This window comes from Lepisosteus oculatus, chromosome 4, assembly GCF_040954835.1.
Source record: "Lepisosteus oculatus isolate fLepOcu1 chromosome 4, fLepOcu1.hap2, whole genome shotgun sequence".
Lineage (NCBI taxonomy): Eukaryota > Metazoa > Chordata > Actinopteri > Semionotiformes > Lepisosteidae > Lepisosteus > Lepisosteus oculatus.
The window spans coordinates 38,444,080-38,464,768 of NC_090699.1; the positions used below are offsets into that span (position 1 = coordinate 38,444,080).

Sequence of the window (20,689 nt, forward strand, 5' to 3'; positions counted from 1 at the left end):
TTATATAAACCAACTATTTTTAAATTGTTTACCTTTGATACCTTAGATTTGACATTTTGTGATAATTTACACATCTGACTCATACCAGCCTTCCTTCACAATTATTCTATAAAACATTTTAAATACAATATAGAAATGGGTTATTATTTTCATTATATGTTATTATGACATATATGAAAACCTCAATCAACCATTTTCTTCAAGGATCACAGAGTGACAGCTTGGACTACATGTCCACACATTTTGTTCAAGACTTCAATGTCTCTTATTGGCCTGCATTCCCCTGCACAAAATTTCCCCAGTATTTCCCAATCATTTTGAGCCCCTTCCACAGCCCTGAGCCACCTGCTGCTCATGAAGAAGAGCTTCACCATCCACAACTGCATTTAGGATGAATACTGGTTCAGAAGAGACAGGAGATGTGATTATAATTTTAATGTGGAACCATTTGAATGACTGTAATTCATTATCAGATGATACAGAGAGAGAATTTTGGTTCTGTACTTGTATTAGAATTTATCCACAGCTGCCCCCAAACTATTGATCTAAAGATCAAGACATTTGTCAGAATATTTACATCCCAAAGATAAAGGTCCCTTTTGCAGCAAAGGCATTTTAATACATATACAGTAACTGTGAACAACAAAAAACAACATTCATTTAGTTAAAGTAAAAAGATAAAGCATTTACAGAAAAGACAGGCTTTGACCAAAATGAAAACACACCAAGCAGGAGAACACAGTTAACAAAGTTACCTCCCTCTCTAATGTAGCCTCCACCACACTGACTGGTCACCTCACAAGGGACAGTTTTTCATCCCACTGCCTGCACAAGGCACACATTATACAAAGGTTTCTAGATTTTGCTCTGTGAAATGTATTGAATGGCACATAAGATGGTCCAAATGAAATACAATTAAACAGGTTAGAAAGTACTACAGTACCTGCAGCCATTTTCAAGCAAGGGAAAGTCCACTCCCTTATCATGATGAAAGCCCAAAGGTACCTCTTAGCTCAGGGAAGAATGTGAAACGGCTAGAGGGAATTTCTAACACTGACTGGAAAGCTTACAGTCCACATTAATGATAAGGAATGCAATGATGTGTATCAGGGAGGCTACTGGATAGTGGATCCTGTTTATGGAATTTTTATTAGGTTAGGAAACTCTTCAGGAAGTTTCTCCTTTTTCATTCAGTGTTATTGCTTTTGGTTTAGGAGCCTGTATTTATTTTAATTCTAATGACCAGATGTAATTAGGGATTCCCTGGCAAATTTGGCATATTAGTTTCCTACTCAATATTTCCCTGATGAGTCTAAAAAATAATTTATTAAGAGGTGTTGTTATGAGTCTTCACAGCTGGTGGCTCTTGTAGAAACAGAATGGGTATTCCCAGATATTAATTTTTGATACTTAATAAAAGAGGCAATATTATACTCTATGAATTGTCAATAACAGGTATAATGACGTAATGCATTTTTTTAAAATGATACCTGATATTTTTAGAAAGATCCCCTGCAAAGTTGTACATTAATAAACACTTGCATAACATCAGAGTACTTGAAGGTTCTTGAAACATATACCGAAACGTAGGAATTACAGCTTTTTGCAAAGACTTCATACATAAAAAGTTTTAAAACTGCCTTTAGGATTGATAAGAAATTAAGTGGTTTTGTGTATATGTGCATATGCTACATACTGTATATAAACATCAATTTGTCATAAACACATCTGTGCATAAAAAAGGCCCAGGAGTAAATGCAGATACATCAGTGAAAAGGCCTGCAGTACTGTATGTCTTTAAAATTTGCCTACACAAATGTGTTCTATCCAAGGCTAACCCTTCGTCTTGTCCATAACAGATGCATTGTTGGGAAAAAATACGAGCATTTGCTGGAGTCAGTATGCAACTCCACATTTCAGTGTTCAGTGATCACACAAGCACAAGAAGCACGTGGCAAACTCAAAGCATGATGACAACACCAATTATGAGAATGGCATAGCAACAAATTAAGGGAGATACAGAAAAGTATTTCTGCTTATGAAAACATTCATTGATGGTTCTTGTTCAGAGGAAGACGCTATTTCAGGCCTGATGGTATTTAGTACAAATATCAATGGCTGTCTGTTAGAACTGCTTTGCACATCATAATAAGCAAGAGTAAGTATTATCTTGTATAGTTATCATAGCATTCATTCCAAATAGAGCATGACCTGCAAGACTAATGAATAGAACAATTAATGTAGTAAAAAAAAATAGTATGGGAATGTTTGAAGGGATTCTAAAACAAGGTTCTTCTATATTTAATCTTGAAAAACACTTTCAGTTGAAACCATTTATATTTTTATTTATAGGAACACTATAACATATATAACAATGAAATTGGTTCAATTCAGTAATTAAGATCAGAGGTGAAACGTCCTGCAGTCTTCTAGGACTGGAGTTTCCATTTCTGGTCTACATGTTACAGAGCAAACTACATCTGTCTAACTGCTAACCTGCATCTTGCATTGGTGGCATGTACTCACACATCACAAACATTTGAAACTGTGTGTATTTGAGTTTGTGGAAGCCTTTTTTACGTGCTACAGAATCGTGCTTTTTTGCAACTGTGACCTTCAGGTCTGATGAGAACTTTGTGTGTTTCTTTGTTCTACTTTTAAATGAAATTAAACGTTTCAGACTTACAACGGTAGTTTACAATACTGCTGCCTGTAGGAGCTTCAGATGCTTTTTTCCTTAAGTCCGCTGTGTACTAAACCTTTGTAAATGTTGGTTTTAGTGTAAGCCGATTCCTTGTCTCTTCAGTGGAAACCATTTGTATAAAGCACAGCAATAATGCTCCATTTAGACATGGCAGCCAGGCCTCCTCAAAAAAATATGACAAGGTAATGGCACTGAGAGCAAAGTTCATTTCTGCAGCTCAGCAAACTCACGACATACATCTGAAGGTCTGACAACCAAAAAAGAAGGACTATAAATGGATGCCCTTGACATCAATACCACCTTTACCACCTGCAAATTGCACAGACTTTCATTGCATCAGAATGACCCTATGGGCAGAAAGCAGGGATCCCACTTGCAGTCCTGGATTGAAATTTATTAGCTGCGACAATTCAAGCTGAGGACCTTGGCAGGTGTTGTCAGTTCTCAGTCCTGTGCTGCACAGCGCATGCTGGTATTTAACACTGTAACCTTATAACTGCATGTGTCCATATATCTGTTCTAAATCCAACTTGCGTACCTGAAAGTCATATGGGACGTCAGTGGGGAGGGTTCCAAAGAGAGGACACATGAGCATGCCACTTACCTTTTGAATCATTTCACAATCAACTGAGCTGTCCTTGGAAAGCAGGACTGTTAAAGCATATCTTTTTATATTTATATAATTACTTACCTGGGTGACTGACGCAATGGCCATGAAACCACAATGCCAAGTGAGCAATTTCCTGTCTCTTCTTTTTTGTGCTTAAACTGTATGGTTTATATTCCTCTATTTTACGTTTTCTTTTCTCGTTCGCAGGATGTGCTCACAAAGCAGCAGGAACATCTGAAAAGGCAACGAGAAGCTGTCAAATACAGAATTAAAAAGCTGACTGCAAAACAAACGGAGATTACAGTAAGTAAATCCATTTTTCCAGTGGCCAGCAATTAAAAAAACAACAGCATTGGTTAAATTAAGGGAAAACAATGAAAGCAAAAACAATACATTTTATTTTATGGAGTTACCCTTTGATCACATTTGGTAGTATTAATAAGCAGGAATTGTTCTTAGGAAAGAAAGTACATCTAAGTTAAATTGTGCCAGTGTGAAAAATGTAACCTTTCCTACCCTTGAAACTGTTTAATTAGTACACTTCTTCACTTTTATTCTGTTTATTTGTAGCTCCCAGTATGTGTATATGATTTATTTGTATTGACTATATAGAGTCTATATAGTCTATATATAGTATATAAATAGTCTATAGACTATATTCTTCAAGGTTTAATTAAGCTAAATACTTTCTTCTAGCCAACAGGGAATCAAAAACATCCTTAATACACAGTAAAATTTTCTAAATTAGCACAATAATATTGTCTTATTTTAATAAATACTTTCAATTTAAAACAAATATATTCCAAGAAAAGCAATTTTAAAGGATACATATAAAATGAAATACATATAAATGAAGAAATAGGGCAAAAAAGACAAAAACATAACAGATACCTTTTGTTTTGCTTTTTTGTTTGTTTTTTTTTTTAGAAAAAATCCACAGCAGTGAGGGAAAACATTTCCAAAAAGTTTGAAGATATAAAAAGAGTGCTAGACCAGGACTTGAAAGTCACGTTAAACCAGCTGGAAATGGAAGCGAATGCAGCTCTGTTTAGCATTGATAACCTCCTAGAGAAATGTAACCTGGTTACTCAAGACATTGAGATGGAATTGTCTGAGCTCAATGCACAGCTGGAACAGAACAATCCACAGGAGCAACATATAAAGACGGTAAAAGTAACAAATGAAAAAATACAAATCCTTACGATAAGGCAGAATGCAAATTTAACACACAATTCTGCAGTTTTGGTATGTTGTGCACCTTTCTGGGGGGATTCTGACTTTTCCACCACTGGCTTCTCAGCCAAGCACATACAGTATACCAAATAAAAACCCCATACATGCAAATCCTGGAAAATATTTAAAAAAACAGAGGCTTTCTGAGGCTTTCATATGACCCAAATCAATTAATTTTGAACTGTAACAGAAGAATCAATTGCACGTGCCTTTTTTCAGAAAATAAACGTGGATTCCCCCTTCAAACAGATGAACTGTAACCATTCATCAGTTTCGTAATCAACCACTCTGTTCCATTGCTGATAGGGCACAATTTCATATTTCATCAAGACAGGAACTGCTAACACACTTCCAAGAAATGTTAGACTTGTATTTTTAGTTATGATTTAGTTGTAAAGTTATAAATTGTAAAGCTACTTATAAAGTTGTGTTGGAAAGTACAATAAATGAGAGATATGTTGGTGTTCTAATAATCTAATTCATAATGTATATGTAATTGTAAATATTTTGTGCAGATATTTGGGTTTTGTGAATCTAAAATGTGTAGATGATTAGGATTATTTGTCTGTGCATCATAATGACAACTCACAGATTAGCAAATATGGTTAATCTTTCTCTGTATTGTTCTTCCCAAACAGAATTTACAAACCGAAGAAAGGTAGGCACAAATAAACTAAACATACCCGTTTGATTATCAAAGCTAGGGTGTAAATTTGTTCACTTTGTTATACAGTAAAATACAATAGTCTCATACACTAGTCCTGTTGTCTAAGATGATCAGCAGAAAAGTCTGTTCAAAAACTAACTCTGAAACTCAAACAAACTGGCAGGCTGATTGGAGTGGCACCACCAACACACTCTAATGTGACACTTATTCCTAGAAGAAATGCAATTATCAAAAAATTTGTGCTAGATAATGCACTGTTGAAAGTTTCATACTAAACAACTGATTATGTTTTTGAAAAATAAGATCTCTTCCTCCAGTTGCAGAAATCCAACCCTTAGCCATTTTACAAAATGGGGTCAATGTACCAGAACACGCATCAGCATCAACAGTTCAGGAGAGGCTAATGCTACTTCGGAGAGAAGTCCCTTTTGTTGACTCCACCGCTTGTGGAAGACCTGCTAAAGTCTTGCTATTCGCTGCACCATTACTGTCATTTTCAACTACCCTGTGTTTCCATTATCAGTCTCTGCTGTCACTGGGAAAACATTCTGGTTGTTTATATGACACTATTGATAGAAAAGCACATGATTTCTTAGAGTGAACAGGCCTTTGTATTTTTTATATGAAGAATTCATATACCATTGTTGTAATATCCACAAATGTATACTATTGCTAGTACACAGTCTACTATAGTCTGTTATAATGCAGAGTCTACCTCATTATAAGGTTAACTTTGATCACTATGTAGTAAACAAACAACTGCACTACTTAGCAATAAGAAATGATTGCTTAAAATGCACACAATTTCCATTTTGCAGTTATTGCACAAAGCAAGTCATTTAAAGTCATTTTCAGTCAAGTTCCTAAATGATGAGTGACATGTTACAGTTTAAATTTGTATAGTGAATAGTTCTGAAATAACTTTGACCCCACACAAGACCTACAACTTAAATTCTGCAGTTTAAATCCTTTTCAAAGTGCTAAGATATTTTCAAGTTCAAGTTCAAGTTTATTGTCATTATACTCATATACATGGTATATGGTATAACGAAATGCTATTTAGCTAGCTCTCGGACATAAGTAGTACAAGAAAACAAAACAACAACAAACAACAACAATACAATTGTGTAACAAAAGAAAGATAGAGACAACAGGCAGTGTGCAGAAAAAAACAACAACAGCCAATGTGCAAAAAAAAACAACAACAACAGGCAATGTGCAAAAAAATGCATCAACAGAATGAAATAAAGGGATAGAACTTATGGGGAGTGAGCCTTTGACATGTGTTGTAGAGGTAGATTTACAATGTGTGTTTGGGTTTTTGGTAAGAAAGAAAGAAAGAAAGAAAGAAAGAAAGAAGGCACTGTGAGGTTCAGATCATGGGTGAGAGGTGAGGTGAGAGTGAGAGAGGCTGGGAGTTTAACAGTTTGATAGTGTTGGGGTAAAAACTGTCTCTGAGTCAGGTAGTCCGGGCCCAAATGCTCCAGTACCGTTTTCCAGATGGTAGCAGATCATAGAGTCTGTAGCTGGGGTGTGTGGGGTCTTTGATGATGCTTAGAGCTTTCCTCAAGCACTGTCTGTCATAAATGTCCTGGATAGATAGGAGAGTAACCCCAGTGATGGACTGGGCAGTTTTCACCACCCGCTGTAGGGCTTTGCGGTCAGCAGCACTGCAGTTGCCATACCACACTGTGATGCAGCCTGTCAGTGTGCTTTCTGTAGTGCATCTGTAAAAGTTAGTGAGGATCTGGGGACAGATCTTAGCCTTCTTCAACCGTCTTAGGAAATACAGGCGCTGTTGTGCTTTCTTGATCAGACAGGTGGTGTTGAGAGACCATGTGAGGTCCTCGGTGATATGGACGCCAAGGAATTTAGAGTTACTGACCCTTTCCACTTCAGTCCCGTTGATGTGGATAGGGGCATGTCCGGTTTGCAGTTTCCTGAAATCAACGATTAGCTCCTTGGTTTTGCCGACGTTGCGGGTGAGGTTGTTGTCATCACACCACGTTGTAAGGAGACTGACCTCCTCCCAGTAGGCCCTCTCATCATTATCTGTGTTCAGACCTACAACTGTGGTGTCATCGGCAAACCTGATGATGGAGTTGGTATTGTGTTTGGCCTTACAGTCGTGGGTATAGAGGGAGTAGAGCAATGGACTTAGCACACACCCCTGGGGGACCCCAGTGTTCAGGGTTAGTGTGCCGGAGGTGTGGTTTCCAAGCCTGACAGCCTGAGGTCTGCCTGTCAGAAAATCCCGAATCCAGTTGCAGAGGGTGGTGTTGAGACCCAGTACACTGAGTTTCTTGACTAGTTTATCTGGGATGATAGTGTTAAAAGCTGAGCTGAAATCAGTGATTAGTAGTCTTGTAGTGTGTTCTTTTTGTCCAGGTGGGATAGGGCCGTGTGTGTGGCAATGGAGATTGCGTCATCTGTGGATCTGTTGGACCGGTAGGCAAACTGGTATCGGTCCACTGTGTTTGGGATGGTGTCCTTAATGTGCTTCATGACCAGCCTCTCGAAGCACTTCATGATGACGGGTGTTAGTGCCACCGGGCAGTAGTCGTTAAGACATGTCACTGTGGTTTTCTTCGGTATTGGGATGATGGTGGTTGTCTTGAAGCAGGTGGGGACTACGGCTTGGGCCAGTGACATGTTGAAAAGTCTGTGAATACACCCGCCAGTTGATTGGCGCAAGCTCTGAGGACGTGACTGGGTATGCCGTCGGGTCCTGCAGCCTTGCGTGTGTTCACTTTTAGCAGAGATCTCCTCACCTCATCTGCAGACAGTGAGAGCAGCTGGTCAGCTGTGGAGGGTGCAGTTCTGATGACTGGTTCTGTGTTGGCTTCAAACCGAACATAGAAGGTGTCAAGCTTGTTAGGCAGGAAGGCATCATGGGCAGGTGCACAGATGTTCTTCCTCTTGTCGTCTGTGAGGGCCTGTATACCTTGCCACATACGCACATAATATTTTAAAGCATTATCAGAGAAACTGCCTATGTGAAACAAATTAAAAGCAATGATATGCCTCAGTTTGTACCTACAAAATTAATGTCTCAACTTTCAATCACAAAAAGACACTTGAAGCAAGAAAAAAAGGACAGAGATATCTCAGAAAAGGTGGTTTCAGTTGTGACCAGAAATGCAGCTTCCCTTTAATGAAACAAAAGAGATGTTTTTTGTTAACTAATTTTGAAAATTGCTTGTGGGCCCATCTGTTATTTTTTATTCCCACCAGAGTTAGAGCTATTATGAACATCAGTTTCCCTGATTCCATCCAACTGGATGACTACAAGTCTAATCAGATCCTAAGCTTGATCAACAATCTGTTCCTGTTCATTCGTGCTCAGATTCCCATAACCAGAAAAGTCTTTGAAAGCTGTAAGTGACTTCATTATTAATTTCTTTCATTTTGCTTTGCTACCTCAGTTTGCATCTTGCAGTATTAACTTTGGTGGAGCTTCAGTGATTATTCTAAGCCTATGGCTTTGTAAAATGAAATGGCACATTCCATATCCATATTGTACATATGTTAAATGATGAGATGCACGTATATTTACTGTATTTTACTTCACTCCCCACTTCACTATCAACCTCTAAGCTATTTTTACATGCTAAACCTTGAATTTCAAGGCATAGTTCAGCTGGTTGCTTGGAGTTAAGGCCTGTTGACATTACAAGTGAATTGTACATTTTCTTCCCAAAAAATGACAAGCTATTTGCAAATACAAAACTGCTATTTAAAAGCCATAAAGCAAGCAAAATGCAAAAAACTAAAAGTGCTTGAGTTTGGGACTTAAAAAATCTTTGACTGAAGTTTACATTCACTATTTTGACTATTGAAAATCTCCAGAATTCTCCTACTAACGAACATTGTAGTCATTAACCCTTTGATTCGGAAACGCTGTTCTCACACCACTGTTCTTTGTTCTCCTTTTCCTTCCATAAATGAGATGTCACAGAGGTGCGGCTGGACCCCGACACTGCTCATCCTAATCTGGTCATTTCCCCAGATGGCACCACTGCCACCTACACAAAGGAATGGCAGGAATTTCCAGAGAGCGCGGACCGCTTTGACACTACCCTGAATGTGATTAGCTGTGATGGCTTCTCAGATGGGAGGCTCTACTGGGAAGCGGATGTGGAGGGTAAGACGTACTGGGAGCTGGGACTCACGTATCCCAGAATACCCCGCAAGGGCAGGGAGGAGACCTGCTGGCTGGGGAGAGGTGAAGAGTCTTGGTGTGTTGAGTTTTTTAATGGGGACTACACAGCATGGCACAATGGAGTCTCTCATCATCTCCCCATCAGCAAAAACTTCAAGAAAATCGGAACCTACCTGAGCTATCCAGCTGGACTTATATCGTTCTATGGCATTGATGACCAGACCCACCTGTTCACATTCTGCGCTGGCAGGTTCAACGAAACCCTCCATCTTGCTGTATGTCCTGGCCATGACAATGAAGGCTCCAACACTAAGCCCATTAAACTCTGCAGTGCTGTGAAAACATGAACATGTTCCTAGAGGTACTTTTATAGCAGGTAGAAAATGAGGCATCTTGAAAAAAAAACAGGATTTAAAGGATTAAAAGGCTTTTTCTTTTTCAAGGTATGTTAAAGAGCAAATGTGATAAAAGTAATTTGACATGCCAGTATTACTTAGATTGAATAAGGGATATCAATCCCTTAAGTGTGGTCTATTGTGTGAGAGCATAAATATAATTTAAGGCAAAGATAAAAAGAAATGATAAATTTTACATTCTCAGAATTTACAGATTTTTCTCTTCCATCTACAGAACTAGATTCTTAATTTCTAGTATCTAATACATTGTACTTTTGATTGTACAATTTCTAAGTAAAATGCAAAAGTTAAGAATAATTTAAGACAAAGCTACACTAGAGAGATTAACAGATGGTTAATGCTTATTCAGTGGAAATAGTCCACAGTGAATGGAGGCATGTCAATGTAAAATTAAAAAACTCAACACAGTGCTTAAATTACATTTTTGGTTGATGAACTGTATGTTTAGTGCAAGCAAGTCCTAATAAAGGCAGTCAATATTTAAATTTATATATAAAACTTGAGTTCTTTGTTTTCATAGTCCAGATAATGCAGGGCAATCTGTGAATCCTTTGTTTTGGTGCAGTGACAGAAGTCTGGGAACGTAAGGTGATTATGGAACCAAGGAGAGTCGGAGAGTTATTACACATTGTCCATATGGTGGAATGACACTACGGCATATGGCAATATGACAAGAAAACTGCCAGAAAAGAAGCTGAATTTCACAGGAATAAAACAGATGTCTGTCAAAATGTGGCACGGCAAAGTCAAATCCTACTTTATTACACCTTTTTAAGTGCTCTGCTTATTACAATGCTTTTACCAGCATTTACCGTTATTTATCACACCAGTCCAGTAAATGTTTATAAGATGAAAATATAATAAGAATAAATCTAGCAGTTTTTGTTCCCTGTCTACTAGAATCCTATAAACAGGGTTAACACATGAAGAAAAATATGTATAAATCCAAAGCAGAATGAGTTTATTGTGATTACAAACTATTTCATATGAACATTTTTTTTTTGTAATTTGAAGCATAGACAACAAGTCTCTTATGAGGAGAAAAAGATCTTCTCTTTTCCTTTTTGAGGGAATGTATGTTTCTAATATGATATTTTCAATTTATTTAACACTGACTACTACTTAATTAACATTACTGAGAAAGAATTCTGAAGATCCTGTTCCAGAACAAAATCTGAGCAAACTGTTTGCAGTATAAAACTCAGCAAATCTGGAAACTCTAAAATTTATTAGGATGATAAATATGATAACATGAATTAATTTGGTTACTTTAAAAGAACCTGAGGCAAAACCTGAGTTTCAAGCTCTTTATTATAGATGAGAGTCCAATGCATAGTAACCTTTAAAAAGAGTTGAATCATAAAGAGGCAATCTGTACCACCTCAAAGTACACATATCTACTGTACAATAAAATTAAGATAATTAAATTACAGCAATTGCTCAGTATTCTGTATATTATCATGTTGTTCATACTGAAGTTTCACTCCACCTTGAAGCAAATTAACTTCAAGTTAATCTGTAATTTGTCACTTTGGGGGAAAGGCTCTACTATAAATTTAAATGACTTTTCAAAGGAATAGTTCAGGAGGTATTGTTATAAAACATTCAATCTGTTGTGGAACAGCAGTTTATCGTTTTTTAAATTTCTCATAGACTTACTGTATGTTGGCTGTAAACAAAAGTATGTTAGCACTTTTCAACTTTCTTAACTTCTCAATTTACTTTATCTGGTTATTCGCTATATTTAAGGTACATAACTGAGCCCAGGGCTCAAATGCTGTCCCTGTAAGATCTAGTTCAGCATTGAAAAAGGATCCAACAATAGAAGCAGTTCAAACCTAAAAGAGTTTTCCAAATCCCTTATTTATGACCCTTATCTTATACTTAAATCTTGAAGATTGGACTGGATTATCATTTAGTTTACATAATATGAATCTTCTCATGGTCTCAGTTAATTACCCATTTTTCAGTTCCTCCATTCAGTATCCACTAACACAGTGACATGAGTATGCTCACAAATGAATAGTGAAATATAACATAACATGTTCCAGTCTATTTCTCTCATGTTAACATTTTGTAGCTTTAATTGTTATAATCGGGATAAGTCTTTTAATGTTTTTAGGAGTAGCATTTAAAATAAAGTTCAATACTGTCACAGAAGCACAGATGTACAGTAGCCACAACATTTATTAGTACCCTTGATGAACTGTAAAAACTGATTTATCAAAGAAAACATATGGGGTGATTTGCCACCCTGGGAAATTATCTTAGAGTGCAGTACTACTTAAAAAACTCTTGTAATTAAAACATATTCTACTGTATTATTGAAGGTATGATACAACATTTAAGTTGCCCCAAATAAAATAAAAAAATCACTGCTAAAAATAAAACACTGAAACAGTGAGATTAACATCGGCAATAGCTGCCTCTGCTGATTAGCAGGCTTCTGACTTTTGAATACGCTGTACATGCAATATTAAATTACCAGCGTGAAGAAATGTGTTCATTTAAAAGCTATAAAACCCTGATATTTGTTGTATGCAAGGTCATACATACAGTATATCCTTTTACAGTCTATGTGCAGCACACTACTATACTCCAGGTTTACAGTATAAATATGCAAATGCACCTGCCTTGGAATACATAATTGAATATTTCGTTTAATTGCAAGGCAATAGTAGAAAATTTAGCATCACTTCTGCTCTGGCCTGGATTGTCCCAGTCTTAAATATCTGCACAATAAATTGTTCATTGTACATCTAGGTAAAAGTGACACCTTCTGAGTCTCACAGAAGCAATGTGTTTCATTATTGTTCTTCAAAACATACTAACAGTAAACTTGCATATTTATTAATGTTTCAATGCAGCAATCTTGAATAATGTTTTTCAAAAGCCAGAAGATACAACCGCATAGAAAATACTTCAACCATATCAATAGGATAACCATTTGACATTTAAAGGGTAACCTAAAATGAAGAAGGTTAGACTGATTCTATGAAAAAAGCTGCTAAAGCTGCTTTTATACATCCCAATGACTTTGTCTGAAAGCCACTGATACAGAGCTGATGATGTATGTGAACCTTTAGTGGTCAGTTACCCAAAGTCAACATTATAACAATATACCATTACAATCCATCATACTTTCATTAAAAACTTTTGTGCTTGAAGTATTAAAATGATATGAATACATGGATTAATGAAATGTGAGTAGTCACTGAAGTGTCCCAATGTAAATAATATAATATAAAGGAAATTATTTTTGCTGTGATTTTTAAACCTATTACTGCAGTAAATATATTTGTTAAATATATTAACTCATATAGAGTATTCTGTCTGTGTATAAGGTATAAGCAGTTTACCATTTCTTTCAATATTACATATAAAAATGAAAATGTGTTGATACTTTTTCAGCCACTAGGTATACTATCCGATTCAGCGCTCAGCTTTGAGGGAAAAAAGTATCACAGCATATATATTTTTTAAATTCTATATAAATTATACTCCCTCTTCAAATGGCATCGCATGGCATAAGAACAAGGTCATAAGCATACCTAGACTGTTTTTACCTTTTTATGTGAGAACTCATCAGGTATTTCAATATATATATCTAATGTGCTTAACCTGGAATTTATAAGATTTGTACAAATTTACCCACACACCTGCAATTCTAGTCATTCTATTCACTTCTGGTTCTGATAATAAGTTTTTCATAACTACTAGCATACATTCCGATTCTTATTTTCTATTTTTGATTTAAACACATGTATTGATCTTACATGATTTTCAGTCCGGCTGCTAAAGATTTACCTGCATTTTCAGTATTTCTTTTAAAGGGTTACAGAACATTCTTTGGTGTCAATGACAAGCACACAGCTTTCCAGCACTGCAAGGTGTGTTGTATGTATTCCGGAAATACCATGTACAATATACAGTAAGCATAATTGCATACATTTTCTATTCAGGTTCTTAAAACAAAGATGGGTGATATAATCAAATCAAATTTTGGTGTAACTGTAGAAGAATTATTCCTTGATTTTATATAATGTCTTTTGTTCCATCCAAAACACCTACAGGACAGGACTAAATTTATTGAGCACTGAATTGCAGCACCCACCTATCTGATGCACAGCAGCCATTATTTGCTAGCATCCACTACACTTCAGTGGAGAACTGAGGAAGTACTTGACCAGTTGTAATAAGAGGTAACTTTAGGTAGGCTAGATAATGAAAACACAGAATGGAATTTAGCCAAAACAATGGGGTTACTACCCATACTCTTATAAACGCTGCCAGGGATCCTTAATCCCATAACATTTCATTCAAAAGATGGCACCACCTACAGCACAGTTTGAAATGGTTTGAAAATTCTGGTTCAGAAATAATGGCAATACCTACCAACCAGCATCCAAAGATGAATAACTTAATAGGTTAATAGAATGGGTTAATCCCTTTCCAAATGTAGGTCCAGGAATTATTATTACGAGGCAAACATATAGACAATAGAAACAATTGGGGATTACAAATGGGGGGTATAAATACAAAAAAAAAAATACCATGGACATTGTATTTTAGGAATACAGACAGCACGGAGTACCGCTATGGTAAGCAGTGCTTTAATACTATGTGACTTGCTCTGTACCCTTTTAACATGTGTTTTCCTTCTAGACTTCCCCACATTTTCAGGTCAGTTAATTAACACGAATATTAAACACTGCCTGCCGACGTGACAAAATCCAAGGATAATATACTGTATGTACGTTGAGTGCCACTGAAGAAAATAAAGCTATAAAGGTTAAATCTCCCTGAATGTGTGACCATTGATGGTCAACTTTAACATCAGTTAAAATACAGTTCTTTTGTCAGCATGGAGACCACACAGGGTATCTGCTTCTTCTCGCTGAAGCGTGGATCTTCAGACCATGACTCAAAGTTGGTAGCAACCATGTAGTTGACCCGGGTAAGAATTTGCATGATCTCCAGGTCTTTTCCATATTCGTTCAGGACATTGCACAGAGCCTGAACAAACCATGAGCCTCGGCCAGGGTTCCTCCATGAATAATAACCTGGAATGCACATACATCAGGTGAGTATCACAGCACTTCTATGTCTGCTTATGTCACATGTGAAAAAATGATGAACAATATGAATGACACACAATGTGTTATATTTCACTTTACTGTTTTTACCAAGGATTCTCCACATGTTGCCTTTTTTAACCAAAAAATTAAACCAAGATTAGTTCTGCCCCGTATATAAACCTGCGTCTTGCACAGATATTGAAAATGCCTATAAGCAGGGTGTATGAGGAACTTTCTACCAGAGCTTGCAATGTGCAAAAGGTGTCAAAAAGGGGGAAAGCAAAACAAAACAACAGCTTTAAACTGCCACCTTAACATGTTTGCCTTATTCTGGAATTACTTTAATGAAGACAGCACCTATTCCCCAAAACTCACATTTTTCCAAAATAAATATCCTGGCTAGTACTGTAGAACAAAATCTAGCCACCAGTCAAGCTACATTAATACTAAATTCTCCATTTTGTTTTGCAAACTGAGTATTTTACACCAATTGTAAATCTTCTGTCATTTCACTTCTTTTCATAAAAGATCTTTGACTAGAATAACCGCTCTAGTAAATGATAATGAGTTAATTATACTCTAGCAAGGCTACCATAAATGTTACGGGTGAATTATTTAATCCTTTCATGTGCATTCCTATCAAAAGATGTAACATATTACATCATATAGATAAAGACATCTCTAAGACATTCTTAGACAGGATCTGTTATAATTATTATAAGAATCAGAAGAAAAAAATCATTTATGCAGGTACGTTCTTAGAAAAACAAAGTATACAAATTGTTGCTATTGATTGATGTGGATGTTGATTAAACTGAAAATTGTGTCCAAATGGCTGGCATGCATCTCCAATTTAAACAAAACTGGAAAACACTTTAAATGCTGCTGGTGAAAAATAGCCAATGAAAGGGAAAAATGTAGAAATAAAATACAGCCCTTTTAAGCAGGGATTCAAGAAGTTCTGTAGAAAGGCCAATATCATTATTAAATTCAGACATGTGCAAATGTTTCTTTTTGAGGCAGAAAGAGATATGACCTTACACACTATGAACATCTCAACACATTACTTGTCTTAAAGGGTACTCTTGCTTACATTTACACACAACACCTGTTCCATATTTTGGAACGAGCTCCATATCAACTAACTAGCACTGTTGTGCTTTCTTTGATTGCAGAAAAAGTATTTGTTTGCCTGGAATGAACTACTTTTTGGCTGCTCTAGATGCTTTGGTCTTGGCCATTAATTTACCTACAGTATACGATATCTATATCCTATATTGTAGTCCAGCCACTTGTATACAGTCTGAGTCAGTGACATTCCTAGAGTTATTGCTGGCCAGAGACAAGGTTTTTCATTATATCTGTTGTTTTTGGTTCTTATTTTAGAACTGCTGATACTGTTATATACCCAAATTCTCAGCAGATCTGCAAAGAGGATATACTCAAGGTTACTATTCTCGTGTCTCATTTGGATAGATAAGCAGCCTGGTTAATACTGCTAGTTTTGCATGGCCCGGCTGGGCATAATTCAAAAACATCATTACTTGTTTTTTTCAGATGAGTTTGTTCAAGGCTTCAGCTCCATTTACTTTCCATTTGTGGAAAATTTGAATTTTCGAATTAACTGAGTTAACTGGAAAGTTAACTGCAAGAAAAAACCCCAAAATAAGTTCTCATTTATTTGAAATAATATCTTGTTATTGGCACCTTCTCCACCCTTTCTCTTACCTACCCTGGACAGATCATTTCTCTCTTCGTCATTTTATTTGATCAGCAACCTTTTCTTCACCCTCTTTTCTCTTTTATTTTTGTGAGCTCCCATTTCATCTACATAACCACAATTAAATAACTCCAAAAATGATATATCATGATTATGTTCAACTTGGAAATAATCAAAATATGTATATTTGCAACTGAAGTTTTTTTTAAGGTCTAAGAGAGCAGGAGTAATAAATATGACAGAATATGAGCCACAATGCAAATAATATGTAATATGAATGGATAAATGGAAAATTTGAATCCAACACTTTTCCTACACAATTGAAATGGAAACCTGATTAGAAAAAAAGGCTGGAGGTTCTTTGGCACTAGAATGTAATGGAGAAGTTGGAATTAACTGGCTTTTCTGTTCTTTTGTGCTGTCAAACACAATCTGGAGCTTAGATGAAAGCCTGTATAGCCATATGGCAATGTTATATAAAACTGCAGAAGAAAAAAGAATCATGCGACGCTATATTCTCAATCCTATACAAGCAAAGTTAATGTATGGGACTGCTGCTACAACTGATCTCTACTTATCGGGTGCAAACATGAGACCACGTGAAAGGCAAAATACAAGAATATTTCAAAAGAAAAAAAAGCTTTTGTAAGATTTATGGAAGTTTTTCCAACTATGTTTCAGATAATCAGGGAAAACATTGGGTTTTGGTATCTGCTCTGTTAATACTTAAAAAGAACATTTTCTTGAGGACTTGTTTTCTTATCTACTCTTGTTCAGATCTGTAGTTAGTCATGTTTAAATATGTTTCACCTCATAATTCTGTGTTCCCTACACAACTGCTTCACAATGTATCCACTGGGTGAGCTTACAGTACATTAAATAAAAAAATATTTTAGGGGATGCAAATTGGCAAAATAAGAGTGAAGATATTGCCAAAGAAATGCTTTCTAAGCCCAAAACCAATCTATTCACAACTAGTTAGACTGCTTTCACAGTTATTTACAAAAACTGTACAGATAAGGGTGTGGAATACAGTAAGTCAAAAGGGAATGAGCTAAGTGGACGAAAAGTAGTTTAGTTTATCACAGAGTAACAGTGTTACCATCAGGCAATTGAGAGGAGAAAAACAAAAACCGCACACATCTCTGAGGATGCAAGGCCCATAGGTTTGCTTCCTTTCAGGTACTAGTTATGAGTAGTGAGGCAGTATTTGACGGACAGTATCTCACACATCATGACAATGGTTCCACCTGATATATTCAATAGCTATTTGTAAATACTTTTGCAATGGTTTGAAATAGCATATTTCTGAAAACTGCTTCTTTCAAAATGGATATACTGTCAAATTACCTGGCACTGTGGAATAAGCAAAAAGGAAGTCTGCCTCCACTGGGATTTTATGCCTGGGGTTGGCATCAGTTTCCAAAGTATCATTCGGAGGGCCAGAATCTGTTTGTATTCCATCATCAAACTCTGAACCCCTGCAAGCCTGGTTTACAACAGAAAACAAAATCATAAAATGAGAATTTCCATAAAAATATAAAGTATGTCAAAAATGCTTACAAAAAGAATTAAATGATTTTTGACTTGGTAAATTATACATACTGTAAATGGAACAGAAACAGCTCATATTGATAATTACTTAAATTTATTACAGATTTGGACTTTATCATTATAGAGCAAATCAAAAGTCCTAGGAAAAATGCTGACTTTGTAAGGCTTCATTTCTTTGCTAGTGCACCACTATCCTTCAGTGCATAGTTACTGTTAACAACCTGTTATATTTAAGTGGTTTAGAAATGATCCGAAAGTCAAGTACAGGCCTACAGACTGGCTGTTCAGGGTTCAGGTCATTGGTTCAGGCCCATCAAGAGGATCATACTTCATATGATCCACTTCCACAATGCTTTCAACGTGGTGGGTGAAAACAGAACAGGCTCCTCACCTGAATGAAGAACAGCTTGGGTTTGCCCACCAGAGTCTTGCACATGTCTCCCCTGAACAAAGAGGTGACGCTCTTGATTGGCATCGCTCCGTCGGTGCCATAGATCATCCCTTCCTCTCCATGGCTTAAGAGGATGCAGGCAAAACACGAGCTGTCGCTGTGATCTTCCTCAGAGGCTAACCAATTAGGGAGGGGGACATAAATGATTACACTGCTAGGACAACTGTGATCAATTCAAAGCTTAATTCTGTGTGACAGCCTACTAAATTAATATGCAGTATATATAAAGAATCATAAGCCCCTTCGTATTATTAAATTCTTAAATGGAAATCCCACTCCAGGTCTATCACATGAAGAGGGTTTGCTATAATGCCCACAATATGTTACATTAAATAATGTAACACATTAAAATGTCAATGATCCTAAGTATCCTCTGAAAGAAGGAAAAGCAGTCTCTTTAAAACAGGAAAGTGTGAATCTCAGTCCCCACATTTTGTAAGTATTTAATTTTCTCCCTCACCCACAGACTATCATCATGAAGTCTTGTAACAGATGGGTCAGTAAGAATCTGCTTTAAGGGATTTTATTGTGCATTTTCAAATGCTTACTAGTTCACCTAATAGCCTGCATGCAAGATTCAAGGTTATTGTTGTTTGTAAAACAGCTGAAAACATTTGGGTTTCTGTTTTCCTCCTCTGCTGCTTCTACTCTTGTTCAAATTAACATTACCTCATCTCTGTAAGATGAGATATCAGTCTTTATTGTAAAAGTGTTTCAAGATCCATTTTTTAGTTAATTGTCTTGTTACATTCTGTTACATTTAACAAATCAATGCCTCACTTTTTCATGTAGAAGCAGAATGCAAAAAATTCTGGTTATAACAACATTAAAAGAAGCAGCCAATCTAAATGTAATGAGAATGTTTAATGCTGGACTTACCTCATTATAATTACAATAAATATACATTAATTATTGATCAAAATATGTGAGTGAGTTACAACTATGAACATTTCCCTGCTGTAACTGAGATACACAAGTGTCTCAAATGTACTTTTAGACATCTGAAAGATGAGAGAAACTAGGAAACAAAGAACATTAATATTTTCACGTTTTGATTATTATTTTATATTGATTAGTCATTAGAGTAGAATGTTGCAACTCGTGCAGATAATACATTAATATTAACGTCTTCTACTATTATTAATGTTACTATATTAAACTTTCTAATTTTAAGCACTTATTGATCTGGTATCAAATTGATGGCAACATTAAAGAAGTGATCAATTGTTTCATTACAGAAAACAGGAGAAATCCAATTCCTACTTTAATAATGTCTCTAGAAAAACCCACTGCTAAAAAATGTCTGGAACACATTTATATAAATTTAAACTTGAATGTAAAAGCTAAAAAATAAACAATGTTTTAAAATAAAAAAAAATATTTTATTTTAAATGTATTTTAAAAAATATTTGAATACATTTTACAAATATGTACTCTAATAAAAACATTTTCATGAAATATACTCCCTAATAACGTCTTTTCATAAACACCATTGTTAAAAAACCCGCATTACTTTAGTAATGCCCGCATTACTAAAATGATTTTTTCTGCCCGTCATCACTAAAATGGGCTTACTGAAGATATACAAAGTTAACAATTGAACTTGAACTTGTAATTAACATGTGCCTTAATTAATGAAACAATAATATCTTAAAATGTGTGAGAATGCACGTAGGTCAACAAATAGCAGCTGAAACGGAAGAGCCCTATCATTCTGCTGTAAATTGATTAACACTTCATTATCCTTCCCATCACATCACATCATCAGCAACCACAGGGGTCTCTTTCCTTATGATTTCAGCAGAGGTTAAGTTGGGTTAATAGCCTTTTAATGTGCTCCATTTTGCTCCGTAGGAGTTTAACTAAACATTTCTGTCAGTCCTACACATTTGCTATAAATTTAGTATTAAATCCTGTCTTTTTTATTTTCTTTCAAAAAAGAAAAAAAAACACAACACAAAGACACAAAGGCTGGAAACTGCTTTGAGGGATTACAGTGTGTGAATTATAGAAAATTAGTGCAATTAACTCTTGTTCTCTTCACTTGCATTATTATTTTAACATCAGGTTGATTTTCAATGTTAAACTGGTACT

At 35.9% G+C, this 20,689-nt stretch overlaps 2 protein-coding genes across 3 annotated transcripts in view; one reads left to right on the top strand and one right to left on the bottom strand.

Moving 5' to 3' along the window:
* The first annotated feature begins 3,337 nt into the window (after window positions 1-3,337).
* On the top strand, window positions 3,338-10,255 carry LOC102687754 (E3 ubiquitin-protein ligase TRIM39). Its single transcript, XM_015347653.2, has 6 exons — window positions 3,338-3,435; window positions 3,522-3,617; window positions 4,242-4,481; window positions 5,186-5,205; window positions 8,449-8,591; window positions 9,164-10,255. Exons 1-6 carry the CDS (start codon window positions 3,412-3,414, stop codon window positions 9,721-9,723), a joined length of 1,083 nt encoding a protein of 360 aa, XP_015203139.2. The 5' UTR covers window positions 3,338-3,411; the 3' UTR covers window positions 9,724-10,255.
* Window positions 10,256-10,525: 270 nt separating this feature from the next.
* Window positions 10,526-20,689, bottom strand: part of casp7 (caspase 7, apoptosis-related cysteine peptidase) — a 28,229-nt gene continuing 18,065 nt past the window's right edge. For both annotated transcript variants that reach the window (XM_015347658.2, XM_006630762.3), the window contains 3 exons: window positions 18,536-18,711; window positions 17,941-18,079; window positions 10,526-14,855 (listed from right to left, as the gene is read on the bottom strand). In XM_015347658.2, coding sequence (XP_015203144.1) covers window positions 14,629-14,855; window positions 17,941-18,079; window positions 18,536-18,711 — 542 coding nt within the window. In that variant the 3' untranslated portion in view covers window positions 10,526-14,628. The remainder of the gene's footprint in view (window positions 14,856-17,940; window positions 18,080-18,535; window positions 18,712-20,689) is intronic.

Excerpts from the sequence above, each read along its gene's own strand:
- LOC102687754 (XM_015347653.2), top strand. The coding sequence starts at position 3,412 with ATGGCCATGAAACCACAATGCCAA. Across the intron at positions 3,618-4,241 it reads CAAAACAAACGGAGATTACA|AAAAAATCCACAGCAGTGAG; the intron begins GTAAGTAAATCC and ends TTTTTTTTTTAG. Across the intron at positions 5,206-8,448 it reads AATTTACAAACCGAAGAAAG|AGTTAGAGCTATTATGAACA; the intron begins GTAGGCACAAAT and ends TATTCCCACCAG.